General features: G+C 31.3%; 2 protein-coding genes across 3 annotated transcripts in view; one reads left to right on the forward strand and one right to left on the reverse strand.

The window, feature by feature from the left end:
- Nucleotides 1-1,869: 1,869 nt before the first annotated feature.
- On the reverse strand, nt 1,870-8,552 carry LOC129312345 (QWRF motif-containing protein 7). Its single transcript, XM_054954903.1, has 5 exons — nt 8,368-8,552; nt 5,605-5,838; nt 3,893-3,982; nt 3,114-3,221; nt 1,870-2,122 (listed from the first exon to the last, which is right to left on the reverse strand). The coding sequence occupies exons 1-5, from the start codon at nt 8,545-8,547 to the stop codon at nt 2,030-2,032; spliced, it is 705 nt and encodes a 234-aa protein (XP_054810878.1). The 5' UTR covers nt 8,548-8,552; the 3' UTR covers nt 1,870-2,029.
- Nucleotides 8,553-12,088: 3,536 nt separating this feature from the next.
- Nucleotides 12,089-19,016, forward strand: part of LOC129313062 (structural maintenance of chromosomes protein 6B-like) — a 46,728-nt gene continuing 39,800 nt past the window's right edge. For both annotated transcript variants that reach the window (XR_008593848.1, XM_054955897.1), the window contains exons 1-6: nt 12,089-12,451; nt 12,799-12,904; nt 13,637-13,770; nt 15,088-15,143; nt 18,183-18,269; nt 18,345-18,665. Coding sequence is in view for 1 of the 2 variants with exons in the window: in XM_054955897.1 (XP_054811872.1) it covers nt 12,295-12,451; nt 12,799-12,904; nt 13,637-13,770; nt 15,088-15,143; nt 18,183-18,269; nt 18,345-18,665 (861 nt within the window). In the remaining variant the exon portion in view is untranslated. The remainder of the gene's footprint in view (nt 12,452-12,798; nt 12,905-13,636; nt 13,771-15,087; nt 15,144-18,182; nt 18,270-18,344; nt 18,666-19,016) is intronic.

The raw sequence follows: 19,016 nt of genomic DNA on the forward strand, positions 1-19,016 counted from the left end.
TTTAATTTGTTTTTAATGCATCTTTATTGTATGATACTAAAATAACTTCTTTTTTGTTTTTGTGAGAGCAAGCTTTAGTTCATAGATATTTTAAATTTAAAGCAACAATTACTTACTCAACTAGATTTGGTGATGTAAGAAATAGAAAATCTAGTGCACACACTAGATTATTTGATGATGTGTGCAGATATAATAGGTAACTCAACTAGCTGGCCAAAAAATAAAATAACTAAACTAGATTTGATGCCATGTAACGTAACAAGTAAGTCGATCTGTTTTATATATATATATATATATATATTCTTTCTATTTAAAAATAAAAGGTATTTTTAGTGTAATTAATATGCCTTTTTTCAAAAGAACCCCAAATAAATAAATCACTTTATATATTTTAAAGTAAAATACTCTATTAAATAGAGTTAAAATGCCTTACATTTTTTAACGAAAGGGGTATAAAATTTTAAGATGTGTACTAATGAGTGCGTAGCTCAATTGGTAAGAAACTGTACTAACTTAATCAATAGTCTCGAGTTCAAGTCTTGGATATACAGCTATGTTAAATATTCATTAGAAAAGCTTTATAGCTAACATGGTCCTACTTGGCTCAACCCATAATGGGTAATTGTATTAAAAAAATGATTTCATGATGTGTGTTTCTATATTTTACACACACACTTTTATGGGAAAATTCTTGCATGGATCTAATATACCACATTATTCATGTTCTATTCAATAAAAAATATTACATTCATATGACATTAAATATAAATTAATTTAGTTATTAATGATAATAAAGAGAAAAAATATTAAATATTAAATAGGCATTTTATTAGAAAAAATAAAGTTATTAATAAAAATAATGAAAAATAAAATTTTATCTAATTGGATTTACGTAATCTTAGTGGATGAAATATGAATGATATGATGTACCAAATCTTTTATGTAAATACTATATGCATTAGATTTACTACTTACATCATCAAATCTAGTTGAGTCTGCCAACTCGAGAAAGGGAATGTTTGCCATTTCATTATCTGGTGGGAAAATATATTTTATTTTTGGGCTTGAGAAGCAAAAGGTTATTTTAAAATATACCTTTATTAATTATTATATTGTACTATGCAGGTGATTGGACAGTTCTTATCTGATATTATATTGATAATTAAAATATTACACATTAATAAATAATACTTTTTTCATTTAAAAATATAAATTATTTTTTGAGAAATTTGATGTTAAAAAAATAGAAGACATTTTTAATTTTTTGAAGTGTAATTACTACCTTTTTTAAAAGTGCCCTGATAATGACTTTATATTTATTATAGGATATTTAATAGGATAAATATAAAAAGATAAAGTTAGTTTGAAAGTAAGTAACTATTTTATTAAAGGGTGAGATTCGATTAAAAATGTTTTCTATTATTGAATGACTTTTGATTTCATGATCCATACTTTTTTTTTGTTTTTTTTTTATGAAATATGTGCCATCCCTGTTCAAATGGCAAAACATTTCTACCCATATTTCACATACTAGTAAAACTAGTGATTTCTTTATTTTTATAAAAAAATGACATGTCTTTTTTTCCTCAACTCTTTATTATGAAGAGTGAAAAGAAGTGTTTATTTCAATTATATTTTTCATGCCCACATTAATTAATATAAGGATAAATTTTTAAAAAAATACTAATAAACATCTTACATTTTGAATTGAGCTTAGTTTGGAAAAAAAATACATTATAATTTAGACCAATGGGAGTAAGTATTATTTTAAGGGTTACCAATAAATAATGAAACATTAGCAGAGTTCAGTTAATAATGTGAGAATTTAATAAATAAATTGATATAAGTCTTGTAAATTAATTTAAATGATCCATAACTAGAAAAACAGAAAAAGTGGAAGTATAAGAAAAATATTTTTCGCTAGATAAAGAAAAACGATTAACAGATACATTGATCTCCCTAGTCAGTGTTCCGCTTTTTTTTCTTTTTATTGTATGCAATTTTTTTTTTTAATTTGAGTCAATCCTACTTAAGATAAGTCAGACATGTCGGCACCTCTCTTGATAGAGATCAGCTTCGTATTTGCTTGAATAAGAAGCGCCACCATGCTTTTCTCGTTTTCCTAACAAAAACAAGAAAAATATACGATTGCGAGACTATTTAATTTTATTGTAACATTTAGCAAATATTATGGTGAGGAAAAACAGCATAATAATGTGTGTGTGTGTATAAAGAAAATACTCAAATACTTAAAATTGTCGTTTTTAATTAAATTAAGAAATGAAAATTTTTTATATATTATTTATTGAAAAAATTAATCTTTTAGTCCTTTAATTTTTAAGTCATTTATAACTCAGTCCCTCAACTATGACTCAGTTCCTCAACTATAACTTATCTATGATTCAGTTCCTCAACTTTTGAATCACTTACAAATTAGTCCGTTAACTTTTGTTAATTTTTTTTTCATGTTAGCTTATATCTCACATCAATGAGCAAGAGGAGGGTATTTTAAAATAATATATGAGCATTTTTTATCCCTCTTATTTAATAAGAATTTTTAAAAAAAAATTAAAAAATAAGAATCGAGTTATAGGTGAATCAAAAATTTAGGGACTGAGTCACAATGAGTTATAGTTGAGGGACTAAGTCACAAGTAAGTTAAAAGTTGGGGGATTAAAAGATTAATTTTTCTTATTTATTTTATAATAAATTATTATTATTAATATTATTAACACTTAAAAATTCACTTATTCTAATTTGATTGAAGCAAAATATATTAAGTATATAGCGTTAAGGATCTAAGTCTTGCCTTATATCTAATTATATCCAAGTTGAACCTTTCTTTTCAAATTGATCCTGAGGTTCTCTAATTAGACTTACACCTAAATTTTTTCATATTCAATTAAAAACTTAAAATAACAATAGGAAACCAAAATTAAAAAAACTCATGAATGTTACTTACTGAGTAATTTTCTCTTTCAGAATATGATGTTTTCCATGCGTAATTATTAAAAGTTTGTATAGAAAATACATATTAATTAATTAAATTAAAGTAAATTCAATAAAATTTTAATGTCTCCTCTTCTTTAAAAAAGAAAAGTTCCAATGCTTACCACTGAAGTAGAAATTATGTGTATAATTCTCAAAAGTTCCTGAAAGTACTCCTCTTGTTGTTTTGATATGGTGTTGAGTTCTGTTACTTGATATAGAATTCTCTCAACCTGCCACAATAATATCATTAATTAATTAATAAAGCTCTAATCTAATAATAATAGTAATCAAATTATAATTCTAGTCAATTTATTATAATAAGATTAGATATATTAATGACATAAGTTCACTATAAAATTATATCCACTTTATTTTCTCAAATTTAGCAGGTCGGGCTGTATAAAAATTATAGTATTCAAATTTGAACATTGTTGGAGATTCTAGTGAAGTGAATTAAAAAATAATATATAAGTAAGTTATAAAACTTTAATAAAGAGAATATATATATATATATATATTAAAAGAGTAACTGAGTAAGGAAAATTAATTAAATTTTTTTAACTCTGCTCTAATTTTTTAAATTGAACTCATTGGAATCTTCCGTTTTCTCTCCTTCATTTCCCCACCAACCAAACACTATATATGTTGCATGTCAAATGCTAATATATTTGGCTCTCTTGTTATATAATCCATATATGAAAGAATATATTTTTAATACTTCACAATTTTCAAGTTCAAACGTTTTAATTTTTTCGATAATTCAGCTAACTCACTCTAAAATTCAAAATCCAAGTAATCAAGCTACATATGTATATTTTAAAAAAATTATATATTATGAATAATTGAGTATCAAATCAATTAAGGATAGTTGATATCAAAATAATAGTAAAGGGGAAAAAACCTGAGATTGATATCTTGTTATGAGTGGATCAATGCTCTCCATTATTTCCAAGGCCGCTTTCATGGCTTGATGGAGAGAGTCCACGTCTACCTGAAAAAAGAATGCATAAGGAATAATATGAATTACAAAAGATGACACACACACACACACATATAATGGCATTAAAAAATAAAAAATAATTTTAAAAATGCGCAATAATTTTATACTTTTATTTCCTCGAAATAGAAAAATATATATTTTTGACCAACCGAACAAAACATTATATATAGAACAGGACTTTTTCTTGTGTTTTTTTAATTAGCCAACGTTAAATATAATTTTTAAATCAGAAAGCAAGATACAATTATACAAAGCAAACAATTAGACCATAGAAATTGAAAAAAAAAAACAAAAAAAAAACAGACCATTGAAGTAAAATCAGGCCCAATGCCAAGCATTTTTTTGGGATAATACTCACTCCATGCAGTCTTGACCCATAGAACAAGAGAAGGAAACTTTCATAAGACATGGTCATTTATTTTTTTGGATGAAGGACATGGTCAAATAAATTTTGATGAGTGTTGTCAGAATTAGGCTAGACTGAAGGGATTTTGGTTTTTCTCCACTGAACCTCCACTATAAATTTAAACTATTTATATTAAATTTTAACGATATATAGATCAAATTTCAATTATAAAATTCAATTTAACGATATATATCTGCATTGTTTCCTCCGTTGCAGTGGAGGGAAGCTAACACTGGAACTGAACCAGGAATTGGCTACATGTTCAATCCAGAACACCCCCAAAATTGGTTAGAAAGTGAATCAATCAAAAGTGGTAAGAATTGGTGGAAAACTGGTCTTGATTATTTTCCTAAAATAATTTAATAACCCAAAACTATATTATTTTATTTTTTATTTATCTTTTGGTTTCTTTTTTCGCAAGTGTCGTATATATTTTTATGTCCCATTGGTTGTTGTGGTTAATCATGGAAGTTTATGTTGGTTTGATAGTTAATATGATATTTCTGGCAAAAAAAAAAGATAGTTAATATGATATATTTGATTATTTTTCATGATTTGGGTGATTTTTAATAAATAATAAACACTTTTATTCGATCAATTATGAAGTAAACAAGTATGACAGGGATATAAATAAATATTATTTAAGATATTTTTTATTGCTATACAAATTCTTTAAATTATTTTATTTTATTAATTTAATTAAAAACAATCTGACCACAACTTAACAGTTTAATCACAGTCCAAAAATTGAATATTAAAGCGGTATACGTTGCTGATTCAATGCCTAGTTTGGTTTTAAAAGCATTGTTGATTATAAATTTTTTTCTATTTTTAAATAACACATAGATTTCATTCAAGGGGGTCACATTTTTGTGAAAAAATAATACACTTTAGATCAATTTCAAATTCTTTGCATGATTTTTTCTTAAATATATGTATTTAATTAATTTAATAAAAACAGTGCAAGATTTAGGCAAATTCAACACCATCATGAGATAAACATGAAAAAATAATTAAAAAATTAATAAAACCATTAACCATATCAATACCAATCTATCTAGAACATATGTTTCATTTTATTTGACTTTGTTATTAAGTTTTACTATTTGTTAATATAATTTCTCTTTTATTAAAAAAATCAGTCCAGAATATAAAATTTATAATAAATTTAAGAAACGGAAAAAAAGGGTGCAAAAGAGAAGTTTACCTTAATATCAAGAAAAGGCAAACAAATGGACAGAGCTGATAATTTTCTGATCAATCTATTGATATGTTGCTCATATTTTGTCTCCATTTTTTCCCATTCATTCAGGAGACACACTTGTGGATTCACCAGTTGATGTATTTTCATGCCATGCTTCACCTTTTGCCTTTCCATTTTCTTTTCTAATATTCTCTTTCTCAGCATCAGGATCCTCAAGCATACATTAAACAGATTCATCTGATCAATCACAAAGGACAGGTGTAAGAAAATCGCCTTCCTAATTAATTATATATAAATTTTAAGAAGCAAACCTTTGAAGTTGAAATCATGTGAATTCTGGTAAATTTTTTCTTTTTTAATATTTTTTTCATTTTATTATTTTTTACAAAATATAAAGTATGATCTATTTCTTTTTTTTAAATGACAAATTTCATAGAAATTCACATATTCTAAATTTCAGAAGATCCATTCCTAAAATTTATAACAAGCAATAATATTTTCATATTTTTATAAAAAATTAAGGGTCATTTTTGTCTTTGAACTGTACATGAAAGGTTACAAATGGCCCCTAAACTTAAGTATGAATTAATTTTATTTTTTAACTTTAAAAATTTTCTCTGTTATCACCTTGCTATTTTCTCACCATTAGAGGCTTCAATTATATTTTTTAATACTTTTATTATAAAATATTTGAGTTAAGGAGCAAAAATGACTCTTAACCTAATAAAAATATTAAAAAAATAGTGAGATCCATTAATGACTAACAAATGCTAAGTGTTTTTAATTTCAAGATAATTACAAATGAAATTTTTAAAGTTAAGAAATAAAATTTACTTATAGTTAAATTTAAGAGCATTTATTGTGATATTTCGTGCACAATTTAGGAAAAAAAAAAGACCCTTAACCCTTTCATAAATCATATTAGTGTATTTATTTATGTGGAATGGAGAGGCTGCCTATATATTTAATTGTCATACATCAAAATATCTATACTGTGTGTCCTTATGTAAATTTTTTAAATTATTCTAGCCTAGCTATAGTTATGTTTTATCATAAATGACTGTACCGAAAGATTTGCATAATTGATAATAAAGATTTAAGTTTAATGATCAGAATCATTTCTAAATGAGATAAGCTAGTCAAACATGTAGACTTCATATTATATTGAAGAAAAAAAATTAAATGATTAACTAAATTCCAATAAGTATTTCACATAAAAAAAACTAACATCAATATTTTTTTTAATGTCAAGAATATTCTTCAAAGTTTTATATTCTAGACAGAGAGAGAGAGAGAGAGTGTGCGCGTGTTTTTTAATGAGTTTTATTTAATCTTTTATCTCCGCAGACTTTCTCTACAAAGATCTTCTTCTTTATTTTTCCATCGGTATTATTGCAACGAATAAAGAAATCAAGCTATAGATGAGTTAATGATAAAAAAAAAAAAAAACTCAACGCCTGTACACGTTGATAATTGATAATATAAATATTCTAAATTATAATTCAGCAGAAGTAATGAACAAGAAGGGGGGGAAAATGAAAGATGCCAATTCTGATGGGATCACTCAGGCCAAAGTCAATTTAAAAGATCGATTTTGTTTACACCAAAAAAAAAAAGACATGTTTTGTATGAATTTAATTAATGGGTTAGTTATCCATGTTACATAATTTTTAGGGAACATTATGTTTAGACCCTAAGGAAAAAAATTATTTATCGTAAAATTTAAAAACTATATTAGATCTATTAGGATTTGAGTGTAATTTAAAATTAGAGTATAAAGATAATAATATATCCTTATTAAAAATACATTATATCAATTAAGTAATTTACAATTATTTTAACAGTAAATTATAACTATTACTTTAACTTTTTATAACTATAATTTTACGTATCTAATGATTAAATTAATCATATATTATAAGTTTAATACTAGTTATATACATATATCTTATCAGCAATTTAAAATTATTACTTCAACATTTTATACATATAACTTAACATATCTAATAGTTAAACAAATCATGCGTTACTAACAAAAGTTAATACTAATTATTTATAACTATCTCGTTAATAATTTATAATTATCACTTTAATATTTTATAATTATAATTTCACATATTTAATATAGTTATAAATCAATTATGTGCTATTAACAAAGTTTATTAGTAATTAATATAACTATAATTTTAACTTTTTACAACTGTAATTTCACATATTCAATAAGTAAGGGCAATATTATCTTATACTTGCATATCAACTTCAAATTATATTCAGGTCTAAAGGGACATGGTTGTGGTTTATAAATTTTGCAAGACTTATTTATAAATAATTTTATTTCACAGGATCTATATATAATTTTTTCTAATTTTTAATAGAAAACCTAACATGTTATATTTGTTACAATTACGATAAGGAGAAAATATTACTTTTTAGTCTCTCAATTTTCCTTAATTACTAAATTTTGACTTGAAAGTTGGAACAACTTAATTTTTTTATTTTTTTTTTTAATAAAAATATTTTTTATTTTTACTCCGTATAAGTTAATCTATAATTCCTTAATTCAAAAAGCTACGTACAAGAGGTGTATTAAAGTTCATGGAGTAAATCAATAATTAACAAAAGATTATAGACTAAAAGTTAGATTATTTCCATTATAACCTTCTTAATTAACTCATAAGTTAACAAAGTAAATATTTACTGACATACAGAAACTGAACCAGTTTAGCTTCTTTTTAAAAAATAAAAAATAAAAATAAATTTACCGACCTCTGAAGCCTTCTTTACATTAACCATGGCAGCCTCGCCTCTTGCGTTCACAAACCTCCACTGCAACAATCTATTATGCAATATCCTAAACCTGTGATGCTCATCTTCTTGTACCGACGACACTTTCTTTTGCCTGAAGTACTTCAAAACCTTGCTCACACCATTTCCGTGACTTTTCATTTTCCCTGGAGCCTCGGACGCCGCCACCGGAGACGCAAGAAACCGCCCCGGCGACAACGCCCATGCTGACGGAGACTTCGCCGTCACCCTCTTCGAAGACCCGACACCATCTGATGATCTGTTACTATTATGAGAGATCTCTTGGGACTTTCGAGGCGTGGTGCTTGAAGTGGGATTTTCGTACTCTCTTCATTGTTGAAAGTTCTTGCTTTTGATATCGATTTTGAACGTTTGGTGTTGTTGTTGATGAATCTCTGGCTTGAGCCAAACCTGCGTGAGCTGTTTTCTGGGGTTGTCAAGGACGATGATAAATTGCTCCCGCTTTTGCTCCGGCAAAGCCGTGGTGACGGCGATGTGGATCGCAGCACCGTCCGTGGGGTGCGGCGGCCGGAGATAGCGCCACCATTGTTGTTGTTGTCCTTGTCCATGCCAATTGATAGTGTCTTGTGATTTAGAAATTCCAGTTTGGAGTTTCTGCACAATATAATGGTAATGTTGTATATACGTATATAATATACAGAGACAGATTATCACGATCGAGTGAGAATGTTGAAAGCACGTAGTGCGATGGGATGTTGAAAACATGCCTTCACGTCATCGATTTGGAATGTAGTGTTGTTTCCTATTGGTATAAGGGTTGACTTTGTAACGTTCAACTGTTGATTTTTTTTTTTTTTGGGGGGGCTTTTGAACGGATACAATTATAAGCTGGCTGTAGAGAATACCTTCTGTTTGGTTCAATCTCATTGAAGCCCTGCAATGATAATCTTTATTCTATTACTACAGATGGATTATTTGGTTAGACTTATCATGATAAACATGATTGTAATGGTAATACCTTTTGTACACCAAGATGATAATCTTTATTCTATTACAGCCGCGATTAATGGCAATATACCACCACATACCAAGATGATGGTGTTATATTACTAGTGAATCAAGTCTTTGCTGGCTCAGTATAGGGTGGTGGTTGTTCAACAAATATCGAGAGATGCAAATGAAGTTGTTGATATTCTTGCTAAGCAGCTTCTTTCTTGTATTGTTGGATATCATCCTTTTTATTCCTCCCTTTAAACTTGTTATGCATCATTTGGTATAGAGAAATGTTTTTAATAGAGGTGGAAGTAGAAATAGAAATAAAAGTGAAAGTGTATTTAAAAATATGTTTAACATGTAGCTAGAAGTGAAATAAAAATTTTATTTAATAAATATATTTATATTTTAAAAGACTAAAATAACCCTGAAATTAGGGGAAAAAGTCTCAATCATCTCCCTCATCTCCCCAACTGCACCTGCCATGAACTCTATGGAAAGTCACTAATGTAACATCCTAAATTTTGATGCTAGAAGTTCAAGAATATGCTATAATTTAGCAAGTTACTTAGTCTAATTTATTAGGAGTCCTTAAAGTACCTTGAAAAGGTAGAATGACTCTCAAGGACCAAATAATAATTTGAGAGACATTTTTGTAACAAAGTGTAATATTTTTAGAAGCTTAAGGAAGCGTTTGTAATTAAGGAATGAGCAAGTTAAAGTTTAAAAAGTAATGATAGGCTAAAAGGAATAAATAAAGCCTAGGAAGGTAAAATATATCTAATATCAATTTTGAAAAATAATTAGTAAAGTTGCTAGATTATATGAGTAAGAATAAGATCATATCTAAGATTAAATAGTAATTATTAAAAGGCAAGGATATTTGTGGTTAGTGGGATGCAATTAGCAATGCTTAAATTAAATAAAAGATTAGATATTAAACTCTCATTGGATCCTAAGATGACCAACTTTGACTGAGCAAGTTTGAGGGTTAGTCTTACTTCTTATTCGTTACTATTTCCAAGATAGTATCACTTGAAACGTTACCTGTTTGCTTCACTTCTACTATTCTAATGGTTATATTATGCAATAGCTTACCTTAAGGTCCTTATTCCCCTCATATTTGGCCCTAAGTGCCTTATTTTTCTCTAAACACGACCTCTTAAGGTTTAAAGATATGATGAAAATATGGCTTGATTCACAATTGTTGAAACTCATGATACTCTTCTCAATTGTTACACATGTAAAGAGAAATCTATACTTTTTTTTTGCAAAATGCCTCATAAGGCATCATCTAATGTTGGAATAGCCACTGCTGCTACAAGAAAATTTGGTTAACATAGAGGGAGGTATTATCCTAACTATTTGTCAATCATATTCATACCTTTGGCATATCTTCCAAAATTCGAACAATTCGCTTGATCTATCTATACATTAGGTAATAATTGGTACTCAACCTTAAGGGCGTATTTGGTTGAGGTCCCTCCCTTCCAAACCTCCCCCCCCAAATTGGGGGGAGCCCCCCTCCCCTCCTCTTTCCTTCAACCAAACAAACCCTAACCGTGTCCTTATAGCCTACTACAATGACCCCCAAGAATTCCAATTTAATCTTAGGTCTCAACCTGTCACAACCTAGACGGTACCTTACATAGGCCTTACCATCTCATTCTCACACAATCTACTAGTTTCCTCAAATGGATATTGGCCTTATTTGACAATAAATGGTTAATCTCATGAGTTGATTGATGATAACCCAAATAGTATTCTAGCTTGCAGCCATATGAAGTAATCCATTATGAATTTCATGGTGGTATAGTCCCACTTTCGCTTTAGGACACCCTAATGATTGTTGAGCGGTTCTTATAGTGTTAAGTCAAGCATCACGTAACATACTTTGTCCTATCCTCTTTTATATTTGGTCAAAGTCAACCCTACCTTAAATTGTGACACATAGTCATATTCAGATAATTAGGGTAATCAATCCAATTAGCCTTCTTAAGGGATATTATCCTCAACTAAGGGTATTGGTTACAGACACTCTTTTTGTACCCCTTCGTACATCTTTATTGGTCATTTCAAAGGTTGTGGTCTAACCAGTTTCCTAGTCATTCTTAGATTTTTAACAAATTTTACTCGCAGAACATGGAACAAAAGAGTGAAAGGCAATGAAAGAAGAAAGGCTGTGTGGAATAAATTGGGGAAGAAAGACAATGAGGAAAAAGTAAAAAACAGGGGAGTTGACGGAAAGGGAACATGAAAATGACTAAAAAGCAAAGGCAGTGTAGCAACAATGAAGAGGCAGGCAAGAAAAAAGTCAGTGTAGAAACTACAGCAACCACAAGAAGAAACTACAACAAAGGTAGTGGTAGAAACTATAGCAACTACAGAAATGAACCCGATCAGCAACTAGGATGAAAGTTGAAAGAGAGACGAGAGAAAACTGATCGGCTAGAAAGGAACCAAAGTAAAAAATCTAGGGCAAGAGAGGAAACCTCTCCAGAGCAAGAGATATGAAGCTCTCCCTAGAGGAATCTTATTCTAAACATGAGATTCTCTTCAAATTTATTCAATTAAAGATGTTTACGTTGAATGATCAAGAAAAAGATATTTACTTTAACAATTAAGTTTAATTTCTTAAATATAAATTATAATTACAAATTTCAATTTTAATATTTTATAATTATTTTAGTATAAATATTTTTCATTGGGTACGGATGAATTTAGACGATCGAGTTCTCTTTCGGCCCCCTCCCTTGACTGGGGACAAATCGTCTTAAGGACTTCTCTGTCAGTGGCACATTGTAAATATCCTTTTCCCGCCATTTCTCAGCTTCGTACCTCGCCTATCGCCATTCGGCTTCTACTTCATCCACGAAAGGCAGGAATCTAGCAGTTGATCTTTCGTTTGGGTTTCGGACGGAGCGTTGATCGGCCATGACTGATTCATGGGTTCCTTCAGGGCAAAGCCCTCACTTTCATCACCCAACCGCTGGCATCATCAAGAGGGTTCGATTGGAGAACTTCATGTGTCATAGCAGCCTCGAGATTGAGCTTGGAGAGTGGGTCAATTTCATTACTGGTCAAAATGGAAGTTAGTCCTTCTTTCTCTGTTTTTCCCTCCCCACGTCGTTGGAATTCGGGTTTGGGATTTTCTCTGGCTGAACGTTTGTTCTTTTAATTTCTTGGGTTATGCTGTTTTCTTGGGATGAATGATGAATTGGCATTAGAGGAAATGGTTTGTCCATGAAAAATGTCTTTTTCCCCTGGAAGAGTGCAGTAAAATGGTTTGGGCTTGATTCGGAGCTGGTTTTCAACATTTTTTAATTTTCATTCAGGACATTGGGTTTAACAATTTTTTTTTTTGGGTCGTTGAGAGAAAAGAAAAAAGGGTAGAATTCATTTTAATGAATCCGTGTCCTTTTGTTTGGTTAATTACAGGTGGCAAGAGCGCAATCCTAACTGCATTGTGTGTTGCATTTGGATGTCGAGCAAGAGGGACTCAGAGAGCAGCGACTCTGAAGGATTTTATAAAAACTGGCTGCAGGTTTTTACATACTTATTCTTTTTTAAATTTTTAACGAGGTTTGAAGGGAAAAGTTGGGGTGGGGTCATGGGTGGCCGTGAATTGCGGGGGGTTTCCTTACTTATTATGGGCGTTGCATTCATATCTTCTTAAGTTGAGGTCTTTGCCACATCAGGTTTGGTTGCTGGGTATCCTTAGACTATGCCGTACCTATATAATATACATAACAGATTCACCTGACAATTCTAATGCAAAACTTTTCATAAGCTTCTATCAAGCTCTACATCTTCCTCACTGTCTTTCTTCAAGAAAAAAGTGTCTTTTTTAATTGATGATGAGCGAAAAGGATGGGAGGTTTGAACTTGAGACATAGACCATTAGAGGGAGTTATTTCACTGAAGTATTGAACCTATAAATTACTGATGCAAGGCTCATTCGCCTTTCTGAAGGAAAAGCATTCCCATGTTTTTGAAGTTAATTTGTGGTAAAGGGTCTGTTTAAGATGTTAATAAAATGACATATGGAAAAGTCAGAACAAACATATTGGATTATAAGCATTTGTATCATATTTGATCCAACCATGAGACGCGCACAAATATATGATATTTTGCTTATCAAACTCGAAAAATTGCATTACTTTCAATTATATTATGCTCTTTATGTCTTCATCCCAGTTTTATTCCTTTACTCATTCAAAACTGCATGGTTGATTTCTTTGGGTTCTGACTACAGTTTGATATTGCCTCTTGGCAGTTATGCTGTTATCCATGTGGAAATGAAAAATGAAGGGGAAGATGCTTTTAAGCCACAAATATATGGTGATATGATCACCTTAGAACGTAGGATATCTGAATCCACGAGCTCCATTGTGTTAAAAGACTACAAAGGTTTGTTTGTAGTTCTAATGATTTTAAATGTCAAGTTACTTCACTTGTGTGTATATATATATATATGTGATGCTATTGCTTTGTGGGGCTACTCTTGATATATTGTGAAAATCTTTGTTTTAATTCTTTGGTTTTGAGTACTTTACTTTGTTATTTGCTTTATGATGAACTTTTAGATTTGGAATGGAAGTAAGAGTCCAACGCATTGGTTTTTCCCCTGGTGCTTATGGCCTTGTGCGATTAAGGTGCTTAGATGAGGCGCCTTGCTTTATTTACTTGTTTGGATTTCACTTGGTTACAATTTCAATAATTAGGACAATGCAAACCAAATGACTATTGGAATCTTGAGAATCAAAATCAACCACACATATTGCTGAAGAAAGCGCTTGTATGGCATTGTTATCAATCACAAGTCATTTTTTCCTAATAATATTAATTTTTCTGTTGAGAAATGCTGAACAAGTATAGGCTTTAACTTTAGATGAGATATATTTTATGGCGAGAGATGAAGTAATTGGCTAGACAAATATCAAATATTATCAGAAATAATAAAAGGTATTATAGCTAAGATTTGAAGAAATAACAGGAGGTTGTTTACATAAAGCAAATTATCCTGCTTATAAGAGGTATTATAGCAAGAGTTTGTCTAAATTTTAATCAAAAATTGCTTGAAAAAGAATTTGGGTTCTTTCAGGGTTGCATGTTCGTTATCTTGATTTATGTTTGGTATTAATACGAGAGAAAAGAAACTAATAAGTTCTGTTAGTAGCATAAGAAGAGGATGGAAATTGAACTGAGAATGGATCTCAGTCTTTGATGAAATTACCTCACAGATAGCTTTGGAATGTCTGCCATGAAAGACTTTCTGCCTACTAAAATGTGCCAATGTGTCAAAGTTATGAGTCCATTCTACATTATTTTTTACAAGTGTTTCTATTGTTATTTTTGCTCAAGTAAGGTGGAGTGATCCCTTATTTCTCTTACAATAATTACAAGCCTATTTGCTCACTGAGGAGAAATAAAATTGCTTAAAAGACCTGTTACTTTTACTTTAGAAATTGCCATAGTGAGCCTTATTCCCCTGTAAAATCGTGAGCCTGCTTAATTTGATGATTTCTTTTTTATCATTCTCTCTCTTCAAAAATTATAAACCAAACTTGTGATATAGCTTTTTTTCCCCATTGTTTATGAACTAATCACTGATTTAATTTTGCGTGTATTTTAGTTTTTTTAATTGTATATTTATTTGTTTGTGAACTTAAACAAGTCTCTTTGATCTGCAGATACTGCATTCATTTTTATGTTCTATGTTAACAGGAAAGAAGGTTGCCAGTCGGAAAGCAGAACTCCAGGAAATGGTTGAGCATTTTAATGTAGGGTTCTCTCATCCTCTATAATGCTTATAATGGGTTGTAAATGAATAATTACTTTATAAAGGATGTAAATGTCTTCATGTGGGAATAATGTCAATAATCTAGTTGTTGGCAATCTGAAAGCCCTAAACTTGGGCCCATTTGTTTATGATTGCTTAATGTCCTTTCATAGTTTTTAGATTTTATTAGAATAATCTTGAGTTTATTTGTTATTGACTTCTTATTTGATTCTTGGACTAGCTGGCTTGTTGCTATTTTGTCTCCTTTGTCATGTAATCCAATATTGGGTTTCTTCATTAGTGTAGGGCCTTTGTTATAATGACAACCACTTAATGTTAGGATCAAACATGGTGAAAGTCAACTATCCTGTGTTCAAGTTTCTCCTTTATTAAGTTTCCGTCCAGCTGTACATGCTATGTCCAATCATGATGAATTGGATTCCTCAGATTGTTGATGGTAGCCATATTGTCATATTCTACTTCCATAGAACCCTATAAAATTGGTTCCCTGATTAACTATCATGTCTTTGAGTTTTCCAAGCCAAACCAAGCCATTCTCTCTAAATGCAAATGGATAGAAGTTTAAGGTTGTCTCTAACCCTTGCATTTCTAGCTTGAGATGTTTACAGTTATGATTATTGTATCTTGGAAACCCATCACCAACCACTATTCTATATATCTTAGTGGTGGTTTGCAACTGAAGCTTGTCTATCAAATGTACAGAAATGAAGTTATGTGTGGCATTGCTATCTATAAGCACTGCCAGCCACCTCTTCAGCTTTCAACTTTACTATAATCTTCTTTGTTTTATGGTTGCCTAGAGCCACCAAGGATAGGAATACATAGATTGTTCCATGCAAGTTTCAGGCTCCTCAACAGCTCCTTCTTCACCGTTCTTTCCCTCTTGTATCTCCTTCCCCATCAATATCCTGGCATTCTCTTCTTCATATATGGTAAGAACTATCATTTGCAATTGCAAATTGATTATTTTCTCCAACAGAAAATGGCTTACAATAGCTGGATTTTAGTTCACTTCACTTGGGGAACAGAGTTGTCTATACTCTTGCTCATTTTCTTCTGTGTTTCCTTTTCCAGCACTCAGTTCCTACCTTCTATTTGAGGTTTTCGTAATGAAGACTGCCTCATCACCTCCTTTGATTGACCCTTGTTCCTACTTCCAGTTTGAAGAGCATGTAGCTTGGCTTGCATCTCCATGATAAAATTTTTGCATAATTGCCATATTTGAGCTCATGCTATCTAGCTTCTCATTCTCTATAGCTTTGAGTACTGCCTCCATTTTGTTGCTATGATTCCCTTCTTCAAGCCTGGTCTGGTATCAAAACTGATGGGAATTTTGGAGCTTTGTATTATTTATGTAAAATTACATTTAGGCCCTGTTTGGTACGTAGACCTCAATTTAGAGGGATTGGTATTGGGATTGAGATTGGATTGGTAATGGGAGTGAGAGTTTAAAATTATGTTTGGTGTGAGGTAATACTTACAGAGAATACTTATTTTTATTTTATTTTACATTAAACGTCAATTATGAAGAGAGTATAATACCCCTTAAAATTTAAAAAAAAAAAGATTTGCATCTGATCCTCCTTCCTGTTCACCTTCTCGACAAGCTACAATGGCAAAGCATAGAATATCATCTTCTCCGACCACACTCCATGCTCCATCACCCCTTTCGCTATGAGTTCCAGAGGCGGGTGGTTGCGAGATCGGAGAAGGAGAAGGCGGTGGGGTTTTGTGAGACCCAGGGGCCAGTGGTTGCGGTGGGGTTTGTAAGACCCAGAGGCCGGTGGCTGCAAGATCAGAGGAGGAGAAGGTGGTGGGATTTGTGAGACCCAGAGGTTGGTGGCTGTGAGATCAGAGGAGGAGAAGGCAGCAGCGGCGTTTGTGAGACCCAAAGGCCAGTGGGTGCGAGATTGGAGAAAAAGGCGAATGCATTGAAGATGAAGGTGGAGATGCGAGATTGGACGTGTATGACGGATCTGAGCAAACTGAAGAAGATGATTGATGCGAGCAAACACAATGATGGAGATCATCTTTTGGAACCAGATTTGGAATCTATCGAACTAAAGACGACGGCAGTGGTGGCAGATCTGCATGGGAGATAGGGTAAGGGCATTTAGGTCTTTACAAAAATCAATCCTAGGTTTGATTTTACAATACTAAGGGTGGTGGTACTGAATATCTCACTTAGGTGGGATTGGGATTGGGGTTAAAATCTTCATTCCCACCTACCAAACACAAAAAGCTTGGGATTAATCTATCCCAATCCTAATACCACTCCCTCATTCCTCCATACCAAACATGACCCTGGATTACTGTCTGAATGAGCACAAGAATCAATTGAAAAAAAAAAAATCTCCTGATAGTTACAGAAAATGGAAATAAAAGGAAAATCAGAAAAGATGTTCTTCTGAGGTTTTTGGGTCCCCCGAACACTTCTCACACAATTTCCTTATCCATACTCCCTCTTGCACAGAATATTTTCCTCACATGTCGTTAGGCCCTGTTGTTATTTTCCTCTTCTGTTCTCAATCATTGAGTGTCCCTTGCATTGGGCTGCCAGCCACTCTCTTCCTTTTATAAATCATCTCAACTTCATTCTGGGCTCACTCTTTTGCCATAGTTTCTCCTCTGTTAAGTATCCATGGGTTGCACAACGATTTTGATTGTTGAATTCTGTCAGCTTTAGGATGCTTGAGTATGCTGAAATCAAGAACAAAAGTGATGGCATGGTTGATGATTGTCTTTTTTCTATTTTTTTTTTTTGATACATTGATGATTGTCTTTCTTTGGAACAATTTTTGCTATTTTTTATTAGGTTGTTAATGGTTTATTTCATTAATAATTAACAATTTTCTTTAATTGGATTTGCTGAGTGAGAACCTTTGTGGTATGTCATGTGATATGCCTTGTGAAAGTATTATTTCTTCCTACTCTGTTCATTGCTGACTAGAGTCTCCAAATATACATTTTAGTTAATATTATTTTCTTTGAGTTTATTTTTATTTTTATTTTTTTGCAGATTGATGTGGAGAATCCGTGTGTAGTTATGAGCCAAGACAAAAGCAGGGAATTTTTGCATTCGGGAAATGATAAGGATAAATTTAAGGTGATGTTTGCATGTCTTCCTCCAGTAAAGTTTGTTAAGGTGATCTACTGATACTAAAAACGAACTCTTACACAGTTCTTTTACAAAGCTACACTTCTTCAGCAAGTTGATGATCTTTTGGAAAGTGTTTCTAAAGGATTAGAGCATTCATTTGGACTTCTTGGAGGATTGGAGGCTACAATAAGGCCTGTAGAGAAGGAGCTTAATGAGTTGAGAGTCAAAATTACAAACATGGAACAAGTTGAACAAATATCACTGCAGATTCAGCAATTAAAGAAAAAACTTGCTTGGTCATGGGTTTATGATGTGGACAAGCAAATCCGGGATCAATATTCAAAGATTGATAAATTAAAGGATCGAATACCTACTTGCCAAGCCAAAATTGATGACCAACTGGTAAGTTTTCCTTAGCTGACATCATATATTCTTAATGCAGCATAAGGAGTTACATATGGTGCAAATTGATGGCTAGAAAGTTTGCTTTCATAAAGCGTGGACAGAATCTGCTTAACCATTCCTGCTTTTACAGCTCTAAAGTACTTCCAGATTTTAGTATAATAAATTTAATTAGAAGGAGAAAGGAAAATCATAGTGAGGGAGATAAAATATTGTCTTAAACGGAAAAAATGCAAGAATTTTTTCCCCCATTCCATAATATTTGCATGGGCATAATACCCTCCTTTAAAATGCTTGCATTGTATTGTCATGAGATGCAGTAGAGAATTAGTAAAACTGTACACCACCACA

This window comes from Prosopis cineraria, unplaced genomic scaffold (genome assembly GCF_029017545.1).
Source record: "Prosopis cineraria cultivar Desert tree isolate PC_DT_omini unplaced genomic scaffold, ASM2901754v1 PC6, whole genome shotgun sequence".
Classification (NCBI taxonomy): Eukaryota; Viridiplantae; Streptophyta; class Magnoliopsida; order Fabales; family Fabaceae; genus Prosopis; species Prosopis cineraria.